We start from the raw sequence: 23,212 nt of genomic DNA on the forward strand, positions 1-23,212 counted from the left end.
GGAATGGACTGGTATGGCGTTGCATTTATTTTCTTGTATTTTTTTGTGTCTTGTGAAAAAAATTTGCTGTTATTTCATTTTGTCTTGCCTTGATTTGATTGATTTGAGAGAACAAGCTTGTTCTCCTGCTGTCGCCGCGATATGTTTTGGCGATGCTAGCCATTGTGCTTGACTGTATGTGGACATGACTTATGACCTTCATGACCTAGAGATATGTACAAATCAGAGACGTATGATTCTTCTTTTTTCTCAATTCAAGTAGTGTAAGCACTTACACAAAAAGCGACTCTTGGCCAAGATGTTGAGTCGCGGCCAGAGTCGGTGTTCTCCGCCCGCATGCATCCACTTGAAAATCCCCTAAGACTAGACCATTGGAACGCACGAGACTTCCTGCCCACCTCAATTGTCTTTCGTATTACTTATTGCACAATCTCTTTGTATTTTAGTTCTATATAACTTCGTTTGAAACTATCAAACAGATAGAAATCGATGAACAGTCTCGGTGAGCGACCTACCTAGCTACTCGAGCTCGGTATCTTGTGACGACGTCATCCGCCACTGGCGTCCACAGCCATCGTGCGCGACCAATGTCTCCTCGTTAAGCTGCCACAAACCACAACTCGCCTATAAATATCTACCATCAGTATATAGAGTCTATGCAGTCGCCAGCAGAACGCTTGCAACCATCCTCCCAGCCGTCCGGTACCCCCAACAGACAGCGCCCAGTGGGCTTCGGCTCTGACCAAGGACACTCACGTCCGACAGCTTCAGTCTCACATGTTACAGCAGGAACTACACAAGAACTTACACCAACCATGTCCGCCAACACAGCTCAAAATCCGACCTCGCGAAATCAACCTGCGAGGGAGCAGCAGCAGCAGCCTGCGGCAAAGCCGAAGAAGAAGAACCGCAATCGCAAACGCCGCAATCGCAGGCAGTCGTTTATTGCTTCTGAGGACTCTGGGCCAATTGTATCTGAGCTTTTGGGAGGACTGTCACGTACGAACCCCGATCAGATACAAGGACGAGCTCCGTTCTACAGAGGCCGGAATTTGAGTAATACTAGCTTGGAGAGTGAGGCATTGCTGGACCATCGGTAAGAGACTGGCTGTTGGCTTCCATATTAAGCTATACGGCGATATGCTGATACATTGAATTTAGTGATCAACCTATGATGCGACCTCGACGTGACAGCCGCCTTAGCCAATCTTTCCGCCCCGAATCGTTCAATCGAGCGGGATCATACTTCCCGGCTTTTGAGGGACCGAGTCCTGGTCAACAGCGCTCGAATTTTCGATATCAACAAAATCTATACAATCAGGGCGGGATAGATGAAGATGAAGAAGGCAGACATGCCACTGACCGGACTCCATTGATAACGCCATTGCGGAACGCAAGCCCATCAAAGCTTGGTTATGGTACGGACTCGAGGTCACCCTATTCATCATCTGCGAGACATGGAAGGCCGTCGACGGCATCGTCTCCTCTTGCTGCTTCTCCAGAATATGATGTCAATAATCCTCCATCCGTCCCGGGGAGCCCTAAAATTGGAGTCACTGATATGGGCTATGATGATGCTATGGTCACCGGACTAGAATTTCCTGCAGGCGGTCGATCACCAGATGTACGTCGGGGATCTGTGGATCTCCTTCGCGAGGCAGTCATCAATATGGAGGCTGGGGGCGCTGATATCGCGAGAAAGGGGGACTCGAGGCCGCATTCGCCTCCAGCAGCTTCTCCAGAGGGCCTACGGCGAAGGCGTACCATTGCGGTCCCTGCGGAGGAAGATGTATGCTTCCCGTCTGAAATTCCGGGAGACTTTCAACGTCAAACGCATGATTCAGAGACTGGTGAACGGCGGCGTCGGAGAAGGCGAGAGTGGCCAGATCTTTCTGTGCTTGAGGAGTGGAGTCGAGAAGAAAAGGAAGAGCGAAGCCTTGAGTATCGGGTGAAGAAAATCAGTGAGCCTGTTCTGGTAGGTGGACGATTACGACCACAATACATCGGGTGGCGGCGGGAGGAGGAAGATGCGCCGTATCGATTTACGTATTTTAACGAGGAATTTCAAAGCACGATACACGCGCAGACGATCTCTGAGCTTGTCCAACCTGGCGGAGGCTTTAGAGATCTTTTTATTCCTGATCCCCCGGAGCTGGAGGACTCTTCAGAGGATGATGAAGACTTGATTTCGCTGCACGACCCTCCTTCTAACTCCAACTCCAATTCTAACGCCAATCAGAATGACCAAACCAATTTGAACAGTAGCAATTATCCGGCTTCCAGTACGAACAATGAGAGCACAACCAGTCGGGGGACCAACACACCAGTCCGCGGCGCTGACGCGCGTCGAGAAAGTGGCTTCCAATCCAGTAATAATAACAACAGCCGCCCCGAGACACAGATACAGACATCAAACCAGCAAGAGGAAAACCGAGGCTCGAAGCCCAAACGCTACGGGCCACGACCAACCTGGTGGCTTGACGTTCTATGCCCAACAGACGCAGAAATGCGCGTTATATCAAAGGCATTCGGAATCCATGCCCTAACAGCAGAAGATATCATGATGCAAGAAGCACGCGAAAAAGTTGAGCTCTTCCGGAATTACTACTTCCTGAACTATCGTACCTTTGAGCAAGATCCCAATAGCGACAATTATCTCGAGCCTGTTAACATGTACGTTGTCGTTTTTCGAGAGGGCTGTCTCAGTTTCCACTTTTCCCAAACACCGCATCCAGCCAACGTCCGTCGACGAATTCGACAATTACGCGATTATCTGATCTTGAGTTCCGACTGGATATCGTATGCCCTCATCGATGACATTACAGACGTCTTCGGTCCCCTCATCCAAACAATCGAGAACGAAGTCGATGAAGTCGACGACACGATCATGGCGATGCACAACGCCGTCGATGACTACTCCAGCGCCAACAACAACAACGGCAGCAGCAACAAGGAAAACGGCAGAGGCGACCCCAACGACGACACTCAGTCCACAGTTTCAATCGCACCTGGCGAAATGCTTCGACGAGTAGGCGAATGCCGCAAGAAGGTAATGGGTATGTACCGCCTGCTCAGCAACAAGGCCGACGTTATAAAGGGGTTCGCAAAACGATGTAACGAGCAATGGGAAGTCGCGCCCAAGTCTGAGATCGGGCTTTATCTGGGCGATATCCAGGATCATATTATGACTATGACGAGTAATCTTACGCATTATGAAACGTGAGTTTTCTTCCCTCTTACCAAATGCAAAGATACAATGAGTTCTGACGAGAGTATAGCCTTCTCTCACGAGCACATTCCAATTACCTAGCCCAAATCAACATCCTCATGAACGAGCGCCAGGAACGAACTGCAGACGTGCTAGGCAAATTGACAGTCCTGGGTACCATCGTCCTACCCATGAACATCATCTGCGGTATGTGGGGGATGAATGTCAAGGTGCCAGGCCAAGAGATCGATAATCTATACTGGTTCTGGTCAAGTATGCTCTCCCCATCCATGATATATCTGTGCCGAGTTGGCTAACAGCGAATAGTAACGGCCGGCCTCGTTTTCTTTGGTGTTGCATCGTTTCTAATTGCGAAGAGGGTGTATCGGATTGTTTAATACGTCATTTTCTACTTGAATAAAGCATTGGTTTTTTGACTTTCGATTGGATTTCTTGTATATCTTTGCATGTTCTTCTTGTTGCATAGAATAATGGAGTTTTTCATAGAGAGGCCCTGACGATCTCAGTTGGGTTTAATGTACACGACTTTGTTATGATTTTGAAGATAGTATAATCTAATGGATACAGTTCATATCTATATAATTTGATAGATCAGAAGTGGACTTCCAATCTACATATTATTTGTCTGTCTGTTTGATCTGTTCGTATTTCTGTCGCTAACATGAGCAGGTAGGGTAAGTTAGGGGTAAGGGAAGGATGGGAAGTTCCAAGAGGAATCTTTTCTCAGATTTGGTTCGTGGTCACATAGTCATCATTTAGTCATCATTATTGTAATAAACATTCTGATAGGGATAAGGAAATTGAAAAGGAAAAGAGAGAGATGGATTGCTCCACTGGTCCCGTGTGTAGAGATTTCAGTTCGAGGGGGTATTCATTGGTTGAACAAACAATTGGATTGCTCCAGCGCTTTTCTTGGTCCTTGTAATATCATCGCGCCCGGCGAAATGGGGAAGAAATATTCGTAAGATTCCTTTCTGTACACGCTCCATGTAAACGCGAAGGGGGTATTAGTACTCGACAAAAACATATCGTAAGGCAAATTCAAGTAGCAAAAATGAACGTATGGAAGTCGCTGTTTTGTACAAAAGGTAGAAAATTCGTAAAAATGACCAGCGCATGACGGCGATTTATGAGGAAAATGCTCGACTGACTAGGATATATCCCTCGTCTGCGTCAGAAGTACGAACATGCTCTTTCAAGTTGATACGGACGGTTTCGTTGGTTGGCAGACTGGGAATGCCGCCATTGTTGTCTTCACCGCCGCCTTCTCCATCATCGTCACCGTCTTCATCCGGGAGGACTTGGATTCTGGCACTGATCGATGCAGATCGCTCACCCGATGTCAGTGGCAGTGAATATTTGAGAACACCACGAACGATCAGTTCAAAAGGATGCTGTAATACTCGTTCCCAACGCTCGGTTCCACCTTCCTCTGTCTTATTCCCGGGTTTAGGTAGACGGATCTCTCCAACAGATTCAGAGGGATATCGGCGCCAAGGGGAGGGATCCAGAATGACGGGGGAATCAAAAACGAAAACTCGGCCGAGCAACATTGTCTGAGCATCGCTAGCTGGATCGTCTGGGAATGGAATTGGGTCTGTGCCGTGGTCTATACCATCCATAGTATGAAGATCAGATGTCGACACTTCAGAGTCGCTTGAATAAGGCAGCCGAACTAATTGAGCTAATCGAGCACGGAGATTGCTACGCTCAACGCGGGGAAAGTCCGGAGAATGTGGCCCATGATCACGCCAAAACTTGTCGCTGCCGACGTACCGACTCTTCGCAAATATATCGACATCTATATTTGAAATAGAGATGGGAAATATGTTCGGATTGACCGCGCTGACATGAACATCAAGTATAATCTCTTGTTCTGAAGCGAGCACATTCGAAAGCTTAGTGACCTGCACATCTAACAGTGGTCGCAACAAGGCCGCTAGGAAAGTCGCTGCACCGCCTATGAGGATCAAGATCAGAAACGACGCAATCACGCATCCTCCATATCGAGAGAAGCAATTTCGTTGGCGATGCTCGAGATACTCCATCTGTCGCATACTAGCACTGCCCGGTCTGCGACCATTGCGGTTGCGTGACAAACGATTCGAGCTAACCAAAGGCGTGCGCTCGTCATCGGCACCATCAGCATCGAAATCGTCTCCATACTCATCGCTCATGCTTTTGGGGCCGCCAATTGTGCGATAGTTGGGATGTGAGCGCGGCGTGTTGTTTCGTCGACCTTGACGGAAGCCATTACTAATATAATGGCGAGGCGAGCGAGGCTGTTGTTGGGATTGAGGAAACGGAGAGTCGCTATCGAATATTGAAGGATATGCGCCTCCTCTACCATGGCGGCCAATATGATGATGTCGACCAGAGTGTCCATTAGTCTCGCCCCTTCCACTGACGCTCCGTTGATCCATATCCACCAAATCGCCATCGAGATTGTTGTTATGATTATTGGTAAATTTCATACTTCGCTTCACCGACACACCACTTCCACCCCCACCGGCAAGACGAGTCCGGCTCGCAAATTGCTCGGCTTGGCTGGCCATGGACGTCGCACTCGGAGTTCGAGAATGATAGCGATGTCGGTTAGGCAGTGGCTCCGGAGGGTTAGACTCGTAGACGAAAGTTTCATCCGAATCAGAAACATCTGCGTCATCAATAGCACTGGCGACTTTGGCTTCAAATATGTCCGCCTTCGAGGAAGCCGTACCTGGAGGGTTTGCTGGTTTGCGGGTAGTTCTTTTCTTTTCCTTCTTAGGGCGAATTGTCTCAACACTAGGTTTCATTCTGATGGTCCCTCCTTGATCGTTGCGAGCCGAACTGCCTCGTTCTCCGGCACCGACACCTACAGCCACCTGGGGTATGGATGTAACGGTTTCAGTCTCGACGATCATATTCCGAACCGAACCATCGCTTGTTTTACCTCGGCCGCTGTTGAGTGACGTGAAGGATCTTTGTGGCAGAATAGCACCAGTTGGCCGAGTCGTAATAGAAGACCGGCGTTTTTCTTCCTTCGATCCAGAACTTTTATTTCCGCCGCTTTCACTACCACTTTCCACTGCTTGTTGGATAGCATCGGTGGTTTTAAAGGGTACATCCTCGGTGATGGAGTTCGCTGGCATCGAAACGGGCGTGGACGGAACACTGGACTCTTGTACTGTCTCTAGGACAGTTCCGGGCTGACCGGTTCCCCTTCCAGAGGGACGACGGGCGCTGATCTCAGAATCATCATAGACAGCTTTCACTGGCGACACCCGACCTTCTTCCGGGCTTACTGAAGACCGTTTTGTTGATATGTTTGCGAGAGACTCTGTCGTCGTCTCCGAGTGTTTGGGAGTGGTACTATTCAGCGAAGGACTCCGCGAACCATTTGTGATGGAACTTCGCCGTCTGGATGTGCGCGGCGGTGGCATACTCGAACGGTCAGGGTCGGAAACATCGAGGTTCTTGTCAGCGGGAGCAGGGTGTTGTAATTCGGGTTTACCGAGTTGAGCGAATGCCTTTTGCACAGCGGCAGGAGACAGCGTAGAGGAGACCGTCGTTGTAGGGGTAGAAGCAGGTCCTGTGCCACTGGCGCCGCGACTGGGGCTGGGGCTGTTACTGTTCTTGGTTCGCGAGACTGATCGATTTGGGGCGGGTTGATGGTTGTTGCTGACTACGCGAGAAGTGAGGCGGACAGGAGAGGTTTCGCGGGACGAATTGGTCGAGTTGTTTCCCGACGCCGACGCAGATAGACTTCTTGGGGTCGGTAATCGCGGTACCAGGGATATCGCTGGTCCGGTCAGGCGTGGAGGTTGGTTTTGAGATTTGGTGTCACCGTCGAGAGCAGGACTCCTGCGACCCGTTCCGGATGATGGACTTGCCCGGGATGAAGATCTTTGAGCAGGCCTATTGGCCGGTGTAGAGGCTTCATTGGATGGCATGATGGGTCGAAGAGAAGGAAAGGATACAGAACGACAACGTGAGTGCGATCATCCAGTCGAATGAGGATGCTCACCGTGATTGAGCACGCATAGGAACTGCAATGTATCAGGTAAGGGTGCTCGGGTGATGTTGGATAATGATGAACTGTTGTCGAAATCCTGCAGCTCGGTAAGAGAAAAATCCGTAATTGGCGGATCTTGTTATGCGTAGACGCCCAAAGGGTCCGTTGAGCCGACAGAGCGAGTAGTCGTTGGAGGTGTCAGGATACAAGTTTAGGGAACAAATGATGAAGGGCCACAAATTCGGGGGGTGGACGTGGGAGGTTGACTTCAGTTGGCTGAGTGTAGGGCTGGGGGTTGTGTCTGGATCGGCGAGATGCGGCGAGGCGGCAGTTAGCGGATTGTCGTGCGATCAAATCGGGGGCTAGGCACGTAAGCAATGCAGTCACTGTGCTGGCAGCAAGACACCAACACGGCGTAGATGCTTTCGACGTTTGCAGCAGTTCTGATTCTGACTGGGGATATTTCGTGCAGAGATGGTCGATCAGAGGCGGAGAAGTCGACTGAAGAGGCAGAAGTGATAAAGTGTAGTGTGGAGGAAGGAAAGAAAGGAAGGAAGGAAGGAAGGAAGGAAGGAAGGAAGGGAAGKGTTGATTCCTCAGGCGCCAACAGCCAACCGTAACGTCACCGTTTTGTTGGGCCTGGCCTGGCCCATTTCGATCTGTTCAGAACTCAGTCCACGCCAATGAGAGCTTCCCACGTCAGGGCTATTTGGGGTACTCCTGTTTACATTAATTATTAACTACTGGTAAGCCACGATGACTGCTCTGTATGCTACAGTGGCACAAGCAACCTAGGCAGAAGAGAAAAACAGAAGCCACTATGGTGTGGTGGTAATTGCTAAACTCCGGGATCCGAATCTAAAGAGGAGAGGAGCAAATCCGGCTTCTGGAAGATATAGATTACATGCAATGTTGTTTTTACACCGGCGTGACGTCCCCACACACTGCTAAAACATACATGATACTGCAAATTCGACACCGTTGGGTGATACGTAACCGTCCGAATACAGAGAGAGATACCTCGGGTAATGACCTCACACGGAAAAAGAGTCCTGCTCTACTTGTTTCCTCCACGGAACATTATTGTCGCTTTTACTTGGTGAAGATGGATGGAAACTATGTTATGGGAGGTAAATCAAGTTTCTTGGTGGTCAGCTATGGGGACAAAAACAGGGAAACTGTGCATCTTCTCGAGCGTCGCATCGACCCGACGCGAATTCATTCCGCCAGTACCCATCAAGTGTTCATTTAGAAAATAGTTGTTTATGGCCAAAAAAGAAAAAAAGACAAAGAAGCAAGATGGAAAGACAGTATTTCTTTGTCTATGATGGGTAGGTATGGTAAAGGGAACACTTAAAAAAATTCATGACCAGTGCCGGACTCGATCCGGCGAGCTTATCGGAGAGTACCATCTAAATGGGAATTTGTTAACGACAGATTATAACCAACCATAAAAAAATAGTATATTGGTGCTGAAGTTTTCACACTCTGAATGTATGTGGTAAGGTATATCGAACTACGCAATGATATACCAATAACGGAGCGCTCATTTGTTTTATGATTGTGCTTCTGTTTCTTTCAGCAAATGTGCTGGGACTATATATTAAGCATTGACAATTTAATATTGAAGGATTCCACAAACCTGCGTATGAGAAGTGAGGGGTGTGCCAAAAAGACCTTTGCTAAAGGTTTCCCCAGACAAACAATATCAGTTGATAGTCATCAGCGACATATATCTACTACGGCAAGGTATTTGGCTTTTAACACTGACAGATGCCAGGCTACCCCTACACTCAGATACTATGCTGTATTACTGAAAACTCGATATAACAAAGTCTTTACTTGGCTACACTAAACATTAGACGAGGAAAAAAGGTGGATTATATTCATGGGGCTGTTAGAAGCCCTGGAGTTCGATCGTCATCAAGTTGACAATTCTGTTCTTCAACAAAGTGTGCTATCATCCCAATCAGTTTCCTCCGGTGAGAGCATCATCATTGTTGCTGAAAGTGCAGGGCATGTCGGAGCAACTTATGTTCTTAAGGACACTCAAACCGCAGCGTATTGATTGAAAAACGTGGCATGTTTAGCTGTACACCCATGAGGATCCTTGCATTACGAAACGACCGGCAATGACACACTCAAACCAGAGTCCAAACGGAGCATTGAGTTCACTTCCTGTCGAGATTCAGCTCAGCATAATCGACTATCTGGGTTATACTGCTCGCATCGCTCTGGCATATACCAACCGCTACTTCAATGAGATTGTAGTACGTCAGCCGCCAACGAGTAGGGGAGCGAAACTAGACTTTATCTGTGAGGTAGAGACTTGGCCAATGTTTGTCTACACCGTCAATATACCAGTATCATTGTTACTTACCGGACTGACCAAACCTGCAGATACACTGCCATTGACTACCTCGCATGCAACCAATGCCTAAAGCTTCGCCCAATTCACGCCTTTGCAGATAAACAAAGCAAGGGTAAACGGTCTCGAGGCTACTCTGAAAATAGCCGTCGTTTCTGTATCCGATGTGGTATCCAGAAGCATATCTACCTACCCGGTCACCTCATAGCCATCAGCAAACCAAGCCCTACAAATATTCACGACTTCCGTTTCTCCATCTGTTGGTGCTGCAAGTTTCATGGAAGTGGCCCTTACTGTCTAGTGTTTGGCAGCTGTGAGCGCTGCGAGCAAGTGCCTCCAGCATTACACTATATATGGAGTCCGACCCATCAGCCATGCATGCAACATTTCAATTGTCTCTGCTGTGGCTGGGAGGGGAGTCTCAAACAAGACGAACAGCCCTTGAGTGGTCAAATTGATGATATCATACGACGGTACAGAGTCCGAGCAACATGAGAACGATCTTCAATTATTCCAACTAGTATTATAATGGACGCGTATGAGTGTGGAAAAGATAATGATATTCTTCTTCATGACTAAGTGGTCGGCTAGCTAACTATCTAGTATATGGCTAGCTCGACCACGTGACAGGTGTACCCCTTCGAAGATGGAACTGTCCTCGGTTCCAACTAGCAATAGAAACATGATGTAGGAAAGCAATAACATGATGTAAGAGCCCGAAATATGGTGTAAATAGTGATAGATAGTCCGAAATCTTCGTCCACTCCGTCCTGTTTCCTTCATATTGCTCGTCTCGTCTAACCTTCGTTGGATGTACTTCCTCTTCTTCCACCCACCAGTTTAGGCTGTAGAAGTCTCTCCATCCTATAGCTTCTGGAAAGCCATGTGTGACTCGGAAGTAACCTCGAATCGTCTCGTCATCGTCGTATAAGTCCACATCTGGATTGGCTCGGTTTCCATATATGACTAGTGTACCTTGCTTACATCCCTTTAATAGGCACTTCGCAGGGATGATATTCCAGATTGGACTCGTCCGGGGAAATGAGACTGTTTCAACCGGTTTTGACACAACCAATTTGTGTTCCACCACTTTAAAATGTCCCATTCGAGTAGATGTTTCGGTGTGGATGACTTTGTAGTTTTGGTGTGTTCCTTCTGCTCCGTACTTGATGACCATGCCAGTTGTGAAGCAGTCCAGTGCGATGGGTGGTAGACCTTCCACGGGTGGCATCTCGATGCTTTCTTTTTGCATCGTGTAGATGTTGTTCTTCTGTCCATCCTCGTGAATGTCGTCCTTCCGTCCGTTCTCAGGAAAGATTTCATAATTCTCAGGAGTTTCGACCTCATAGTTCTCAGGAATGTCGACGTCTTGGACACCATTCTCGAAATCTTCATCGTCCTCATCACCGTTATCCGAATCTTCCTCTTCCTCTTCCTCGAAGATGAAGTCTTCATCGTCTTCATCGTCTTCATCGTCTTCATCGTCTTCATCATCTTCATCGTCTTCATCGTCTTCATCGTCCTCGTCGTCTTCGTTTTCGTGCGACCGTTTGTAAGTGAGTATGGCGTCAATGGGAGTCTTCTTCTTCATTGCCTTCACCACGTACTTGGTTCTCGCGTCCTGGGCCCATGTGACATATCTTTTGGTGTGGCATTTCCGACAGTACGCATATAACGCCTCGAGTTCCGGACGGACGTTGCGGAAGTTCTGTGCTTTAAAGGTCACGTCGCTGATGAGGTCTAGTAGACGTCCTTTCTCTTCTTCAGAGACCTTTTTTTCTAGACGCTTTGTGAAACGCTGCAAATCTCGTCCCGAATTGGATGTGTCAAATGGACGATCCTTGTCTAACATCGCCTTGACTACATCCACTTGTGCTAGCTCGTCTTTCGTCATTCCGTCGTAGTCCGGGGTTGAAGACGAAGCCATGTTGGATGATGGATGTGGTACAGGTTGCTGCAAGGTCACGGTCGTAAGGGATGTAGAATGAAAGGATGATGATAGTGGACTGAGTAGATTCTAGCGGTCGGAGTATAGTCTCCGATCCAAGTAAAGACTGATCAGAGTGGTGAGTAACGGAGGAACTGAGGATGGTGAGAATGGTGAGAGAACTGGCGCTAGAAGTGAGGGAAAGAGTGATCGCAAGTGAGGAAAAGAGCGGAGGTAAGTGAGATGAAAATGAGGTGAGATTTGCGTGAAACCGCCTGTTTTCTGGTGGTTTTTGTATGTATTTGGTCTCACTTGATTTCTCACTTGATTGCTCACTTGCTTGTCGATCTAACCTCAGATTATGGCCAGCATGGGTTGGAGAAATGAACAGAAGTGAGGTGTGCTTGTTCTTAGATCTGTTGTGAGTCGTAGCGATACTGTCTTCAGATTGTGACCAGCATGGGTTGGAGAAATGAACAGAAGTGAGGTGCGCTTGTTCTTAGATCTGTTGTGAGTCGTAGCGATACTGTCTGTGAGGGTAACCTTCGAGAATGTATGGAACGGGGTAAGGGATGTTGGTGGTAAGGATAGTGTCGTGTTCTTTGTGGGAAGGATCAGGGCTGATCTTGTACGGTCTCGTTGAGCCGCACTTGGTCGCTTTGATCGTCGGGTCTTTGGGAAGTCGTCCGAAGAGTTGTCGGGGATAATGTGGGGGGAGACGTTTTGTCTTCAAATTCCGCTGGGCATTGGGTTGAGACGATCGCTGTCGGTTGCTATGTCGTCTGGTTTGTAGTCTTATATATGACGAGGTAATACCAGATCTTCCGTTTTAAGCCTGGTTGGTTCGGTCTCTGTTCTTGTCTATGACCTAGTCTATCTCGAATGGAACTCGTATCTGGTGTACTTCTTCTGGGATTATCGTCACGGTCCCATTCGTCCTCCGGGACTTGTTTCAAATGGATGACAGAGCTCACCGGATGTATGCGCAGGTCGGGTAGCAGTTTGAGCTCATAGGCTGCTAGGTTACCAACTCGTCTTTTGATAGGAAATAGTCCCATTTTCAGAGGTGGAAGTACTAAAGATCCGTCCACCTTGTATTCATTGTGGCCAGGCTTCCTCTTTAATCGGATGTAGACCTCATTTTCATCTCCACCGGCTGATGTTTCTAGTCGAAGTAGAATGCCATACGGCTCTGTGCATACTGTGTTGCGTCCACCGCTTCTGCTCGAATGCGTTCCCGTTCCTTGATGAAGTCGACTTTTTGGGGTCTTTTTCGACTTCTTTGTCTTTGGTACTCCGTCCTCTTATCCTTGTATCTTCCCGCCTTGGAGTAATTTTTGGACGACGATACTTGTCCATCTGCAGCGCGGTTCAGTTGGTTCCATTGGAGTCTAGCGGGGACATCCCGTTGGAGGAGAGCTGTCGAGAATTCGTCCAACGATAGTCCTTCTAGACGAATGGTGTTCATCAAGATGGGATCTAGTTCTTCCCATACTCGAATGATCCCTTCCTGTTCGTCCTTAATGTCAGCTTTGTGAAGGAGTATGACCTTTTATCCGACGTATTCCTCAGTGACAGGTCCTTCTCCCTTTCAAAACGGAACTTGAGCTTATCCGCTTCCTATTATGCTTTGTATGCACTCTTCTTGAAGCGTTACTCTAGCTGTTATATGCATTTCATAAGGGATTCATGCATCATATCCGTGAGAAAGATGCGTGTTCCAGTCTATTGCGTCCCCTCTCAAACACAGAGGTACGACCTCCAATACGGCTTCCTTGCCGTACGTCCGTGCTAATTACCTGATTCGTTTGGTGAAGGATGTGACGAACTTTTTTGGGTCAAATAGCGACACATCCTTGGCTTTAAATGTCTTCCGGTGATGGTGGACGGTTCGTCTGTAATGGTGGCGATGACTGTGATGGTTGTCGTCGGAGTCAGAGTCGGAAGATGATCTGTCTGAATTGTCTGGGTCGCTAGGATCTCTGCTGTGTCCAGAATGATCACTAGAGTCGCTGGGCCTTCGGATGGAGGATATAATTATTTCTAGTGTTTGGTGAGCTGCTTATCCTTCCTTTTGTCGATATTCCTTGCAGTGTTATTTTATTGAGCGGAATCATCATCACTTTTGGGTTCCGCATCTTGTAGGGCCGTCGGCCATAGACCTGCTCTGAAACGTTCGAGGAATCCCTGGAAACTATCGGGGTTGTTTCCCACATGAGAGCCATTGATTATTACGTCCGCAGTTTTCCGAGCAAACTCGTACGTGGGTGGAAAGATGATGATATTTATGACTATGTGGTCGGCTAGCTAGGTAGCTATCTAGTATGCGGCTAGCTCGAGCACGTGACAGCTGGCCGTAAAATGGCATATAAACACCGTGCAAACCCTTCCATCCGTATCAATTTCGGAGGAAACATGAAGATAAAAGCGTGTTTAAGAATCCGAAAGATAGCACAATCATCCTGTCGGTATTGTGAATCTGGTAAATAACTTTTGTGCTCTATCCGAACAATTTCGGAGCAATCTGGAAAGGCGCAATGCACAAAATTGGACGGAAAACAGGGAAAATCTGTAAAAACGAACTTTTGTGCTCCATCCGGACAATTTCGGAGGAAACATGAAAAACAGGACGGCGTCAATTGAGCAAGGAAACAAATACACACTGGAGGGGATGAAAAATCAATTCAATTTTCGGATCTTTTTTGGAGGGGTCTCGTCCACCTCATAGTGCTAGTTCAGACTGTAGAAATCCTTCCATGAGATTACTTCCGGATACCTGTGATCTCATGCCTAAGGCTCCAATCTATTCTTCCTCTTCCTCGATGGTAGGCAGAATCCGATATGCTTAGCGATCCACTTTGATTCTGCTATAGTAAGGTATTGGGCTACTACCTATTCTAGAGGTCCATAATACCTGCAATCATGAAGTGGGTAGTCTTGGTCATGTAGTTGGTGGTTCGTGAGGACGTCCTCCAGCGTTTGCAGGAATCCGGGATGAGTTCATTTTTAGAGCGTCTTGAGTGATAGAAAGCTGTGTAGCTGTAGTATACAGTCCAAGATTTGGTGTGGTATTTCGTCTATAAATCGGATGTAGTAGTTGTTGTTATTATTGCTGATGATGCGTTGATTAGAGGTTTGAATTGGACGATATTGAACAGATACATTCCCCCATCAATTCTGGACGAATTGAAGAAAAGAGGACGACCCATACGGATATCGCTCTGGCTCTGTCCTGGCTGGACGCCTTAGGACAATGCTACCATTCTATAGTGGACGCGTACGTGGGTGTAAAGATGATGATATTTATGACTAAGTGGTCGGCTAGCTGTAACTATCTAGTATGCGGCTAGCTCGAGCATGTGACAAGCGTGGGCACATGACATATAAAATTGGACAAGATATAGAAAGGGACAAGAGTTAAGAAGGGACGAGATATAAGAAGGAACAAGATATGAGAAGGACAAGATATAAGAAGGGATGAGATATGAGAAGGGACAAAATATAATAACAAGATATAAGAAGGGACGAGATATAAAAAGGGATAGGATACTAAAAGGAGAAGACGTTAAGATGAAAGAAGACACAAGATTGAGCTTGTCTCAAGTAGTCTCACCCTTTGACATCTGTGCCTTGATGTGTTTCTGTGTTTTCCTGTGTAGCCTCGCACCAGATGGACGAGTAAATGACACTCCGCAGATTTCACACGTGAGAGATGTCACAGGATCTTGAGTATTCCGGATGTGTTTTTTAGTCTTCTTATGCTCAACGAGGTCATAGAGTCGAGCAAATGACCCTCCACAGGGTTCACACTTTAAAGTAGGATCCATCCGAGATTCCATAGCCCCAAGTTCAGGAGTATTCTGGATGTGTCTCTTACTTGTTTGATGCTGAACAAGCTTGGCGAGTTCAACAAATGACACTCCACAGGGTTCACACTTCAAAATATATTGGATCCGAGATTCCACAGTCCCAAGATTAGGGGTATTCTTGACGTGTTTAAGAGACTTCTTGTGCTGAATAAAATCATGCTTATTATCAAAAGAGATATTGCATGCTGCACAGTGGTAAGTCTTGTTGATAATATGCTTCTGACGTATGAGACGTAGTCGATTTAACTTCGAATAAGGGCTGTCTTTGGTCTTGTGATAGTAGTCTCTCCGAATCTGATTGATTCTGTCTCTGTTTTTTTGACGATAGAGTCTATCAGTATGACGGCGTCTGTCTTTGTTTCTACGAGACTCGGAGTTTCTGCAAGACTGGAGGTATTTTTGTCTGTATTTCAGTCTGTAGTTTCGAACACGGTCTCTCTGCCGATGCTTATAGTTATACTTCTTTGCAGCTGCGAGTCGCTCAAGCTCCTCCGAGGAAAAGCCAAGGCCGTGCTCATTGGACCGGATTCCCTCAACAAGAGGACTATGTCCGCATAAGCCGTCCCAACTAAAGGAGTCTCGAGGCCATGGACATGTAGTGTCTAAACCACCATATGAACTATTATGACTACGCAGAGCCCAGAAAATGGATGTAAAAGCTGTCTCTAGAATAATCATAGCAGCACGGAGTCTTGGTATCTGTCCTGGAGAGGGAATTGGACACCAGGTGAGTAGACTATAATGGACGATGGAGTAACCATTATGAATAGACTTTCTGACGAAATGAGAAGCCATCGTTGGAAAAGGATGAGAATATTGAAGCATCCGCGTTCTAACTCCATTCTGCGAAGTCCCTGAGCCGACATAAAGACCTGGACGACACTTTCCATCTTTTCTAAGGACGAGAATGTAGATACCCCAGGATTTCATAGGTATCCGGTTTGAGAGTGTCTCAAACCACTCAATAGGAGGAGGCTCACTAGCTTGTATGACATCTAGTAGTCCATGACAAAAAGTAAGACTAAGGGAACGGAAAAGACATGATAAGGCAAGTCTTGTAGGCGCCACAGCTGGAAATCGTAGATTGGCCGATGCAGATGGGGCATTGAGACAACGCCAACTGACGTCCAGCATATACTCCGCGATATCACTACTGGAATCAAGCGGGAGAGTCGACATTCCTGGATGGAGAATGAAGAAGAAAGAGASGAGCCACAAGACGACAAGAGATGGACGACAGGAGACAAGAGCGATGCGACGACAGACGACAGACGACAGAAATGAGACGGACGACAAGAAACGAGCAACCAGAGACGAGAGCGACGCGACAACAGACGACGGACGACAGATCACAGATGGCAGACGATAGATGATGGGAGGGTGAGGAGAGAACAAAATTGGGGGAAGCTCGATGCCATTCCAAATGGAAAGAGTAACGAAAAAGGAAGGAGCGATAGAAGGGGAAGGAGTGACAAAAAGGGAAGGAGCCATAGACGCCGAAAGAACACCCACAAGAACCAAGAGCATGATGATACTATGCAGAACATGTCCAGAGGTCCTTTTGACAAAAGTCCTTCCTTCTTTTTCTGCTGCGTCCTTGATAAATCGCGACTGACTTCAAAAGGTCTGAAGATACCATCGAGACCAGTCCATGACAAAACCTCCCACCCAGTCCCATGCCCAATGGAGGACTGGCAATCTGATGGACGTCCTGCGGGATTGTCATAGTTATTGGACGTTCCCATTCATCTTCTGGTGCTTTGTTCAAGGTGGACGACTGAAAAAACTGAAGAGATACAGAAAGGGACAAGACATCAAGATACGAAAAGAGACGAGAGATTGAAAGGGACGAGATATCGAGATATGAGAACAGACGTCTGCATTGGTAGGCGAGCTTTTATTTTGGGATGAATATTCCTATAATTAGTTGTATAGGCTTGAGTTAATTGTATTTCGTGAGGCCAGTCATACTTGTCGCTAGTGGCGCGATTGATGGCGCGTCGGCCGAGCCAGGAATTTACTCTGCTGACCAAACCCAATGCAAAGGCGATGCGTAGCCAGTTCAGTACTCCGTCGCGCTTCTGGGGTAGGTAGGGGGCGTTGGGCGGCGCATATTGGAATAAGAGAACGGCCAGAAGTGTCTTGACGGGGGAGAAGACAGTCCTTCCCAGAACTGACCCGACAAAGTCGGCCGTAAATCCTGCGATATTCTGGTCAGATTTTTTTTTTCGAGACAAAAACCAGTAATTAGCTGGAGATTGAATACCTTCTCGTGGTAGAATCCGGTTCGGCATTTTTGTTCCTCTTGAGTATAGACGTGGGTTGAGCCACAAAGTAGATTATCTCTCAGTCTTTGTTGAACAGACCTGAAGACTTTAAGAATGAATTGAACAAAAAGCGGTAACCGAGATTTTCAGTAAGGCATGTGTCGCACAACAGAACGACAGCAAGCTCAGCTCGGTCCGGACCAGCAGGGGCTAGATAGAAGATACCTAACCCCCGGATTTCCCCTCATTCCCAAAGACAAAAAAGGCGTAGAGCTAAAAAGCCACTAGATGGGGTCAACCGAGGTTTGTGGAGCACGGCCCATATTGAAGCTGTCATTATGATTTTGGCTGGCTGGCTGGGCTGGGGTCTTTGGATCGCAGCACTACGGGGGGGGGGACTTGTTCGTTGACGCATTTACTTCTTGTCTTTGTTAGTTCGAGTACCTACTTATTATGGCCACGTCGTTGTCCATACACCCCTCAGGGCTCGTTAGAAGTTTGTCTCGAGTTTGTTTCACGAGGGGTATGTACATGACAATCTAATGCATATACTCCAGACAGGTTGCATTTAGGCTGAAGTACTAGTAGGAAATGCTTTCCACCTGCATTATGTGAGGATATCTGCATGAAAGAGTGACACACTATCTGGTTGTGGTCATATATGTAGTAAGTAATGCACAGAATAGGAAAACATCAAACTGCAAAGCCTGATCTGTTTCATAGGTGTCTACTTTGCTTCTTATATTTCAAGTATAATAAATTGATAAGTCTTGATACGTCGTGCTTCTTAAGATGGACATTGAGCTTATACAACGCCACGTAACTGCTTTCAAAATAAAAATAGTAAATCTGATGATATGATGGACTTAATTGACTTCTCCCCTCTAAAATGGTATATAGGATAGACAGCCAGAACAAACAATGCATCAACCGACGCAGCCAAACGAGAATGACAAGATGATATATAAAAGTTTTTTCCAAAATGTACAGTAAATCCAAAGCCAAAGGCTGCAAAAACAGAAAAAATAATCGCCGTCGCTCATTCGATGCTAGTAGGTGGTATACGAAAGAATTTTTTTCCACCCCTTGTTGAAATGACAATTGCCACCGAGAAAATAACGGATGCTGAAAAAGTGAATACTAAAAAGACAACTTGACCTCCCCGCTCCAAAAAAAATTTGCAGATTTGCCGACCCTGAGAGAATATATGTATATGTGCGTGTGACTGAGGGATAACGAAGCGTCATGGTATCATGTGTAGTAAATCGCCTTGGTTTTCGTTTGTATTCCACGGGCCGGAAGTTGAAGGAGATAAACGAAGTATTCAAAACAGATGCCCGTCCGCCAAAAAAAGACAAAAGCATTTAATTTAGGTATAGATGGCGATAGTAGGCCAAGAGCGATGTCAAAAACTTGTATGGATCGATGTCTCCGATAAGAGAAAGATTGTTGACCTCCGAGAGAAATAGATTCATGTACTGCCGAAAGATTCCGTGGTGAAGCTCGCCTGAAGTGGTTTTTTAAAAATCTTGTAGTAGATGCCGGAGAGGATTTGAGCATCGGCCATGAGTGTCGGTGAGATATCCTTGTACATGGCGAGGAACTTAATGGTGCGCTGGAGGAGACGCTCGAGTTCATCAGCATCGACCAGTCGACTAAGATTAGACATGTAAGTTGCGGAAAGGACAAGCATGTTGCCGAATTGGCTGTTATATTTGTCAGTCTTCATCAACTATTGTGTAACAGATCGTTTCGAAAGGAAGGAACTTACGCATGAGCAGTCCCAAAAATATTGGTCACGATGGGTCGACCCTTGATATTATGAAATGCTTTGGTGCTTTGAATCGCAGCCGTGATGCATTGCTCGCATGCGCGTCGCGTTTCGTCATCTAGCTCGTCATAGTGTATTGTCTCTGTGCGGTCGTTCTCTCCCCAATCTGGGCGCAGTCCCGGTTCACTGGACCACCTTGTCATACTGGGCGCTTGAAAATCATGTGCCTTGAACGAAGCCAATGGCTTGGAATCCTTCTCTGTCTTCCCTTTCCCTTCCGCTCTAGGTGACTTAGAATGTAGGGCACGTTCAAGGACGGGTCGGTAGATTATGTAGCGAGCACCATAATACTTTGCACGTAGACGTGCAGTGTTTATGTCGCTCGAAGGTTCGTCTCCCTCCTGCCACTGCATCCCCTCTGGCAAGTTCTGCTTCCAGCCATCGAGATTCAGACCAAGAACACCCAGAATTTTATCAGGCAGATGCTCGACCTTGATGTCATAGAGATCTCGGTGGACTCGGTTCAGGACTTTACGGAGATGAATTTGCGCCGAGTAGTAGAACATCACGAGAGGCTCAGTCATAGTGAGATAGCCTTTGGGGAGCTCGATCTCCGTCTCGGATTGAGATACGCCACTGGCCGTCAGATCTAATTCGGCCAAAAGGTCACTGGTCGGCATGCATCAGTTCTCTGGCGATCTTCGGGTATACGACAAGAAATGACAACTGACCTTTCGTGCTGTAGACAAGTCCAATAAGCGAATTCGCATAACTCTTTCAGGGGAAAGGTGGTCCTTGCGGGAATGTTATTATAATCAATTCTGTTGGTTCGCGTGTGTCAGTAACAATGAAAACAAGCTTACCAAAACAAAAGACATGATCAGCAGAACAAGGTATGAGAACTTACGCTCGAATCAAGAATGAACAGGCTCTAGCAGCCTGGCAAATCCATCCATGACTCTGGAACGGGTGAGCTAGTTGACCGGCATAAAAGCTTGCAAGAATCGAGGCTTGTACGAAAGGCAATTCGCATCCACCTTGCATCTCGCCGAGGATACCCGCAGCATACGCATAGTAGGCTAAGCCTGGAATCACGTCTACATTTTTGGGGTAAGACGCTTCATTGTTGTTCTCTAGGCCATATCTGGAGTGAGGCCTTTGGCTTGGGGTCTTCCACTCCCATGCAGGATCCGGGGATGGGAAATTAGGAGTATCAAACGCCTGAGCATTTAGCCCCGAGGCTGGCCCAGGCGTTGGTGAAAGAATCTCGTTGAGCACAGCTTGGACTTCTGGTGAGGATGCAAACTCCTGCTTGGCGCGGGGCCTTTCATTTGGATCTGGTGCAAAGCCAGGCAGTGCAGTTTTATGCTCACAGATCGCGCCTACAGCAAGCACCATTAATATTATCGCGTTATCGATCGAGTGCTCTATCCTGTGAGAAGGCCATTTCTCCGAGCTCAAGCTTGGTGACGGAGACATTTCGGGAGCCACCATGTGCATGTGCTCAGCCGAGCGCTTTCGCTTCATACCACGACCTTCGGTCGCGCTGTTTATCATGCTATTTCTAGGAGGCGCATATTGCTGGATAAACATCTCCACTTTCTGATTTAGCCTTGTCGCATCCATAAAGGGATGAAGAATATGCATATTAGACAAGTAGCTGCGAACGAGACGCCTAACGACATCAGGATGGGTGTTGAGATGACCTGATGGATCGAGACCACCAGCATGTTCCTTCACTCGACCTTGGGGAGGCATTGGTAGCCCATAGCCCCAATTGGGCGAATTAGCCTGGGAATACTCTTCGTCAACACGTGGAGTTGATGTGTTTGTTGCAGGGCTAGCAGAAGAGCCGGTTAACCCTTGAGGCTGAGGCGGAGGGGACTGAGGGCCATGCCGCAAGTAGTACTCAGTATCGTGGCCAACTCCTTCACCGCACCCATAAATGCGAATCAAGCCTCGTTTTCTTTCGTTCCTCAAGACATAGTCCGGGTCAATTTCACGGTCCAATATATTCCGAATTGATTTCCAATTGAGTAGCTTGTGGGCAGCTGTCGTATGGTTCTGTGGGACGGATAATTCTCCTTCTGGTTCTTGGTTTTGAACTTTGGGAAGAGGTTGAGACTGCATATGCTGCACGGTATTTATATAGCTAAGCAATTTCGCTTCGGGAATTCTCTTCGAATCCACCCCAGATAACTCTAGCGCAGCAGGGGTCGGCGGTTTCGATTCTACCAAAGCATTTGGCGTTGTAGTAGTGTCCTTGGCAAGTTTCTGAGGTGGTTCTTCAGGTGAACTTTCAGGCGAAGCTTCGACTGGAAGAGGGACATCGCTTTTCTCGATGAAATATCGTATGAGTTTTTCCAATCCCGCGATTCTTTCCGTCAGGGTTTCCTCAATGTGCTGGCAGCGGTCCAAGACCAACTGGGTGGACTTTTCTTGCCTAGGCGGGCTATCAGTAGATACCCTAGTTAGACCACTATCTCGTTCAAGATGACTTACTTCTGTGGAGGAATGTCTTTGTATTTGCACTCAATGTTGTTTTCCCTACAATGGCTGCATGCCGGGCGACCTTCATCGCACTTGGCTTTGCGTGCTCGGCATTGATCACAAGCCTACGCGATATTAAAATGCATTCAAAGTCTAACGAGACAAAAGATCATACCTGTTGAGCTCTGGCAGCTTTTCGCTGACGTGGATAAGGTACAATACCACCATCATACATAGCTCCTGGAGGAGCCTGACCGTGATGAGGCGGGGCATGTTGCAAGTAGCCCGGCGGCGGGCCAGTATGTTCGCCGTTAGTGATTCCCGGCGCTGGAGGCTCTCCAGGGCCGGCGTAAGGTATGCGCGACGTTCTATAATCACTGGGAGGAGGCGCGGAATGCGGGGTAGGCTCAGGTTGTGCGCCATTCATAGGTCTATAAGGTCGAGGAGAATGAGGCTCTGATACTGAATGCGATGGCGCGGGAGCTGGTAGGCTGTTTGGACGATGGTATGGATCCCCTAGCGGAGGTTGAGGTAATTCTCGACTTGGCGGCTGAGCGGGAGGGTGTTGTGGTGGTGGTGGTGGAGGATAAGGGGCGTGGGAATGCGAAGGGGGAGGTCCTGGACCAGGCGGTTGCGACTGTGGCGGAGGGTGGGCGATTGGATTTGAATGGCGACGCTGAGCAGCAGCTTCATAGTGCGATGGAGGGTATGGTTGTTGTCGCCATTCGTAAGCACTGGTATGAGGTATAGGTGCGGGCAGCCCATGAGGTTGATCGTGCGGCGGTGGTGGTGTTGGCTGAAAACCAGGTGGAGGACCGTGAAGCGTCTGAGGATGATGAAGGGGTGGCATCATTGTCCCATAAGGAATATTCTTTGCTTTGTTGTCCATCGGGATTGGTGCCTCCATTGTCGCAATGGATCAGGCGTCACGGCGATCCGGCCATCTGCTTCCAGTAATCCTCCACACAATTATCCCAGCTTCAGACAAATATAGTGTATCGATAGCAACCTTCTTTAGTTCCACAAGGTCTTGCACTGGTGATTGTCTATTTCCACGGCATGTCTAGAACTGCAGCAACTAGCGGCCAACGACCCGACAACGCTTTATACCGAGCGTTACGCAACGACGCAGAACTGAATCCGTCGGTAAGTGACCGAGACAAACGACCTAACAATCGAGCAGCCAAACAGCTGCGTATGTAACAAATGCTTGGGGGTCGAGCAAACGATTTCGTCAGGGTTGTTTCCCTAGAGCGACAAGAATCGCTCGGTTAGTCTGATGTTTTCTCATCTTCCA

The 23,212-nt window shown here is 47.6% G+C and overlaps 4 protein-coding genes across 4 annotated transcripts; 1 reads left to right on the forward strand and 3 right to left on the reverse strand.

Annotated features, from left to right (window-relative positions):
* Positions 1-815: 815 nt before the first annotated feature.
* On the forward strand, positions 816-3,606 carry BHQ10_007181 (uncharacterized protein; the record flags this gene model as incomplete). Its single annotated transcript, XM_040879849.1, has 4 exons — positions 816-1,096; positions 1,162-3,219; positions 3,279-3,481; positions 3,536-3,606. The coding sequence occupies 4 exons, from the start codon at positions 816-818 to the stop codon at positions 3,604-3,606; spliced, it is 2,613 nt and encodes an 870-aa protein (XP_040735685.1).
* Positions 3,607-4,356: 750 nt separating this feature from the next.
* BHQ10_007182 (uncharacterized protein) lies at positions 4,357-7,161 on the reverse strand (the record flags this gene model as incomplete). The annotated part of the gene is made up of 1 exon (XM_040879850.1): positions 4,357-7,161. The coding sequence occupies one exon, from the start codon at positions 7,159-7,161 to the stop codon at positions 4,357-4,359; it is 2,805 nt and encodes a 934-aa protein (XP_040735686.1).
* Positions 7,162-10,201: 3,040 nt separating this feature from the next.
* Positions 10,202-11,518, reverse strand: BHQ10_007183 (uncharacterized protein; the record flags this gene model as incomplete). Its single annotated transcript, XM_040879851.1, has 1 exon — positions 10,202-11,518. The coding sequence occupies one exon, from the start codon at positions 11,516-11,518 to the stop codon at positions 10,202-10,204; it is 1,317 nt and encodes a 438-aa protein (XP_040735687.1).
* A 7,607-nt stretch (positions 11,519-19,125) lies between these two features.
* BHQ10_007184 (uncharacterized protein) lies at positions 19,126-22,822 on the reverse strand (the record flags this gene model as incomplete). Its single annotated transcript, XM_040879852.1, has 6 exons — positions 19,126-19,360; positions 19,426-20,094; positions 20,157-20,246; positions 20,333-21,868; positions 21,928-22,040; positions 22,091-22,822. The coding sequence occupies 6 exons, from the start codon at positions 22,820-22,822 to the stop codon at positions 19,126-19,128; spliced, it is 3,375 nt and encodes a 1,124-aa protein (XP_040735688.1).
* Between the last annotated feature and the right edge of the window lie 390 nt (positions 22,823-23,212).

This window comes from Talaromyces amestolkiae (genome assembly GCF_001896365.1).
Source record: "Talaromyces amestolkiae strain CIB chromosome Unknown scaffold14.1, whole genome shotgun sequence".
NCBI classification, from domain to species: Eukaryota; Fungi; Ascomycota; class Eurotiomycetes; order Eurotiales; family Trichocomaceae; genus Talaromyces; species Talaromyces amestolkiae.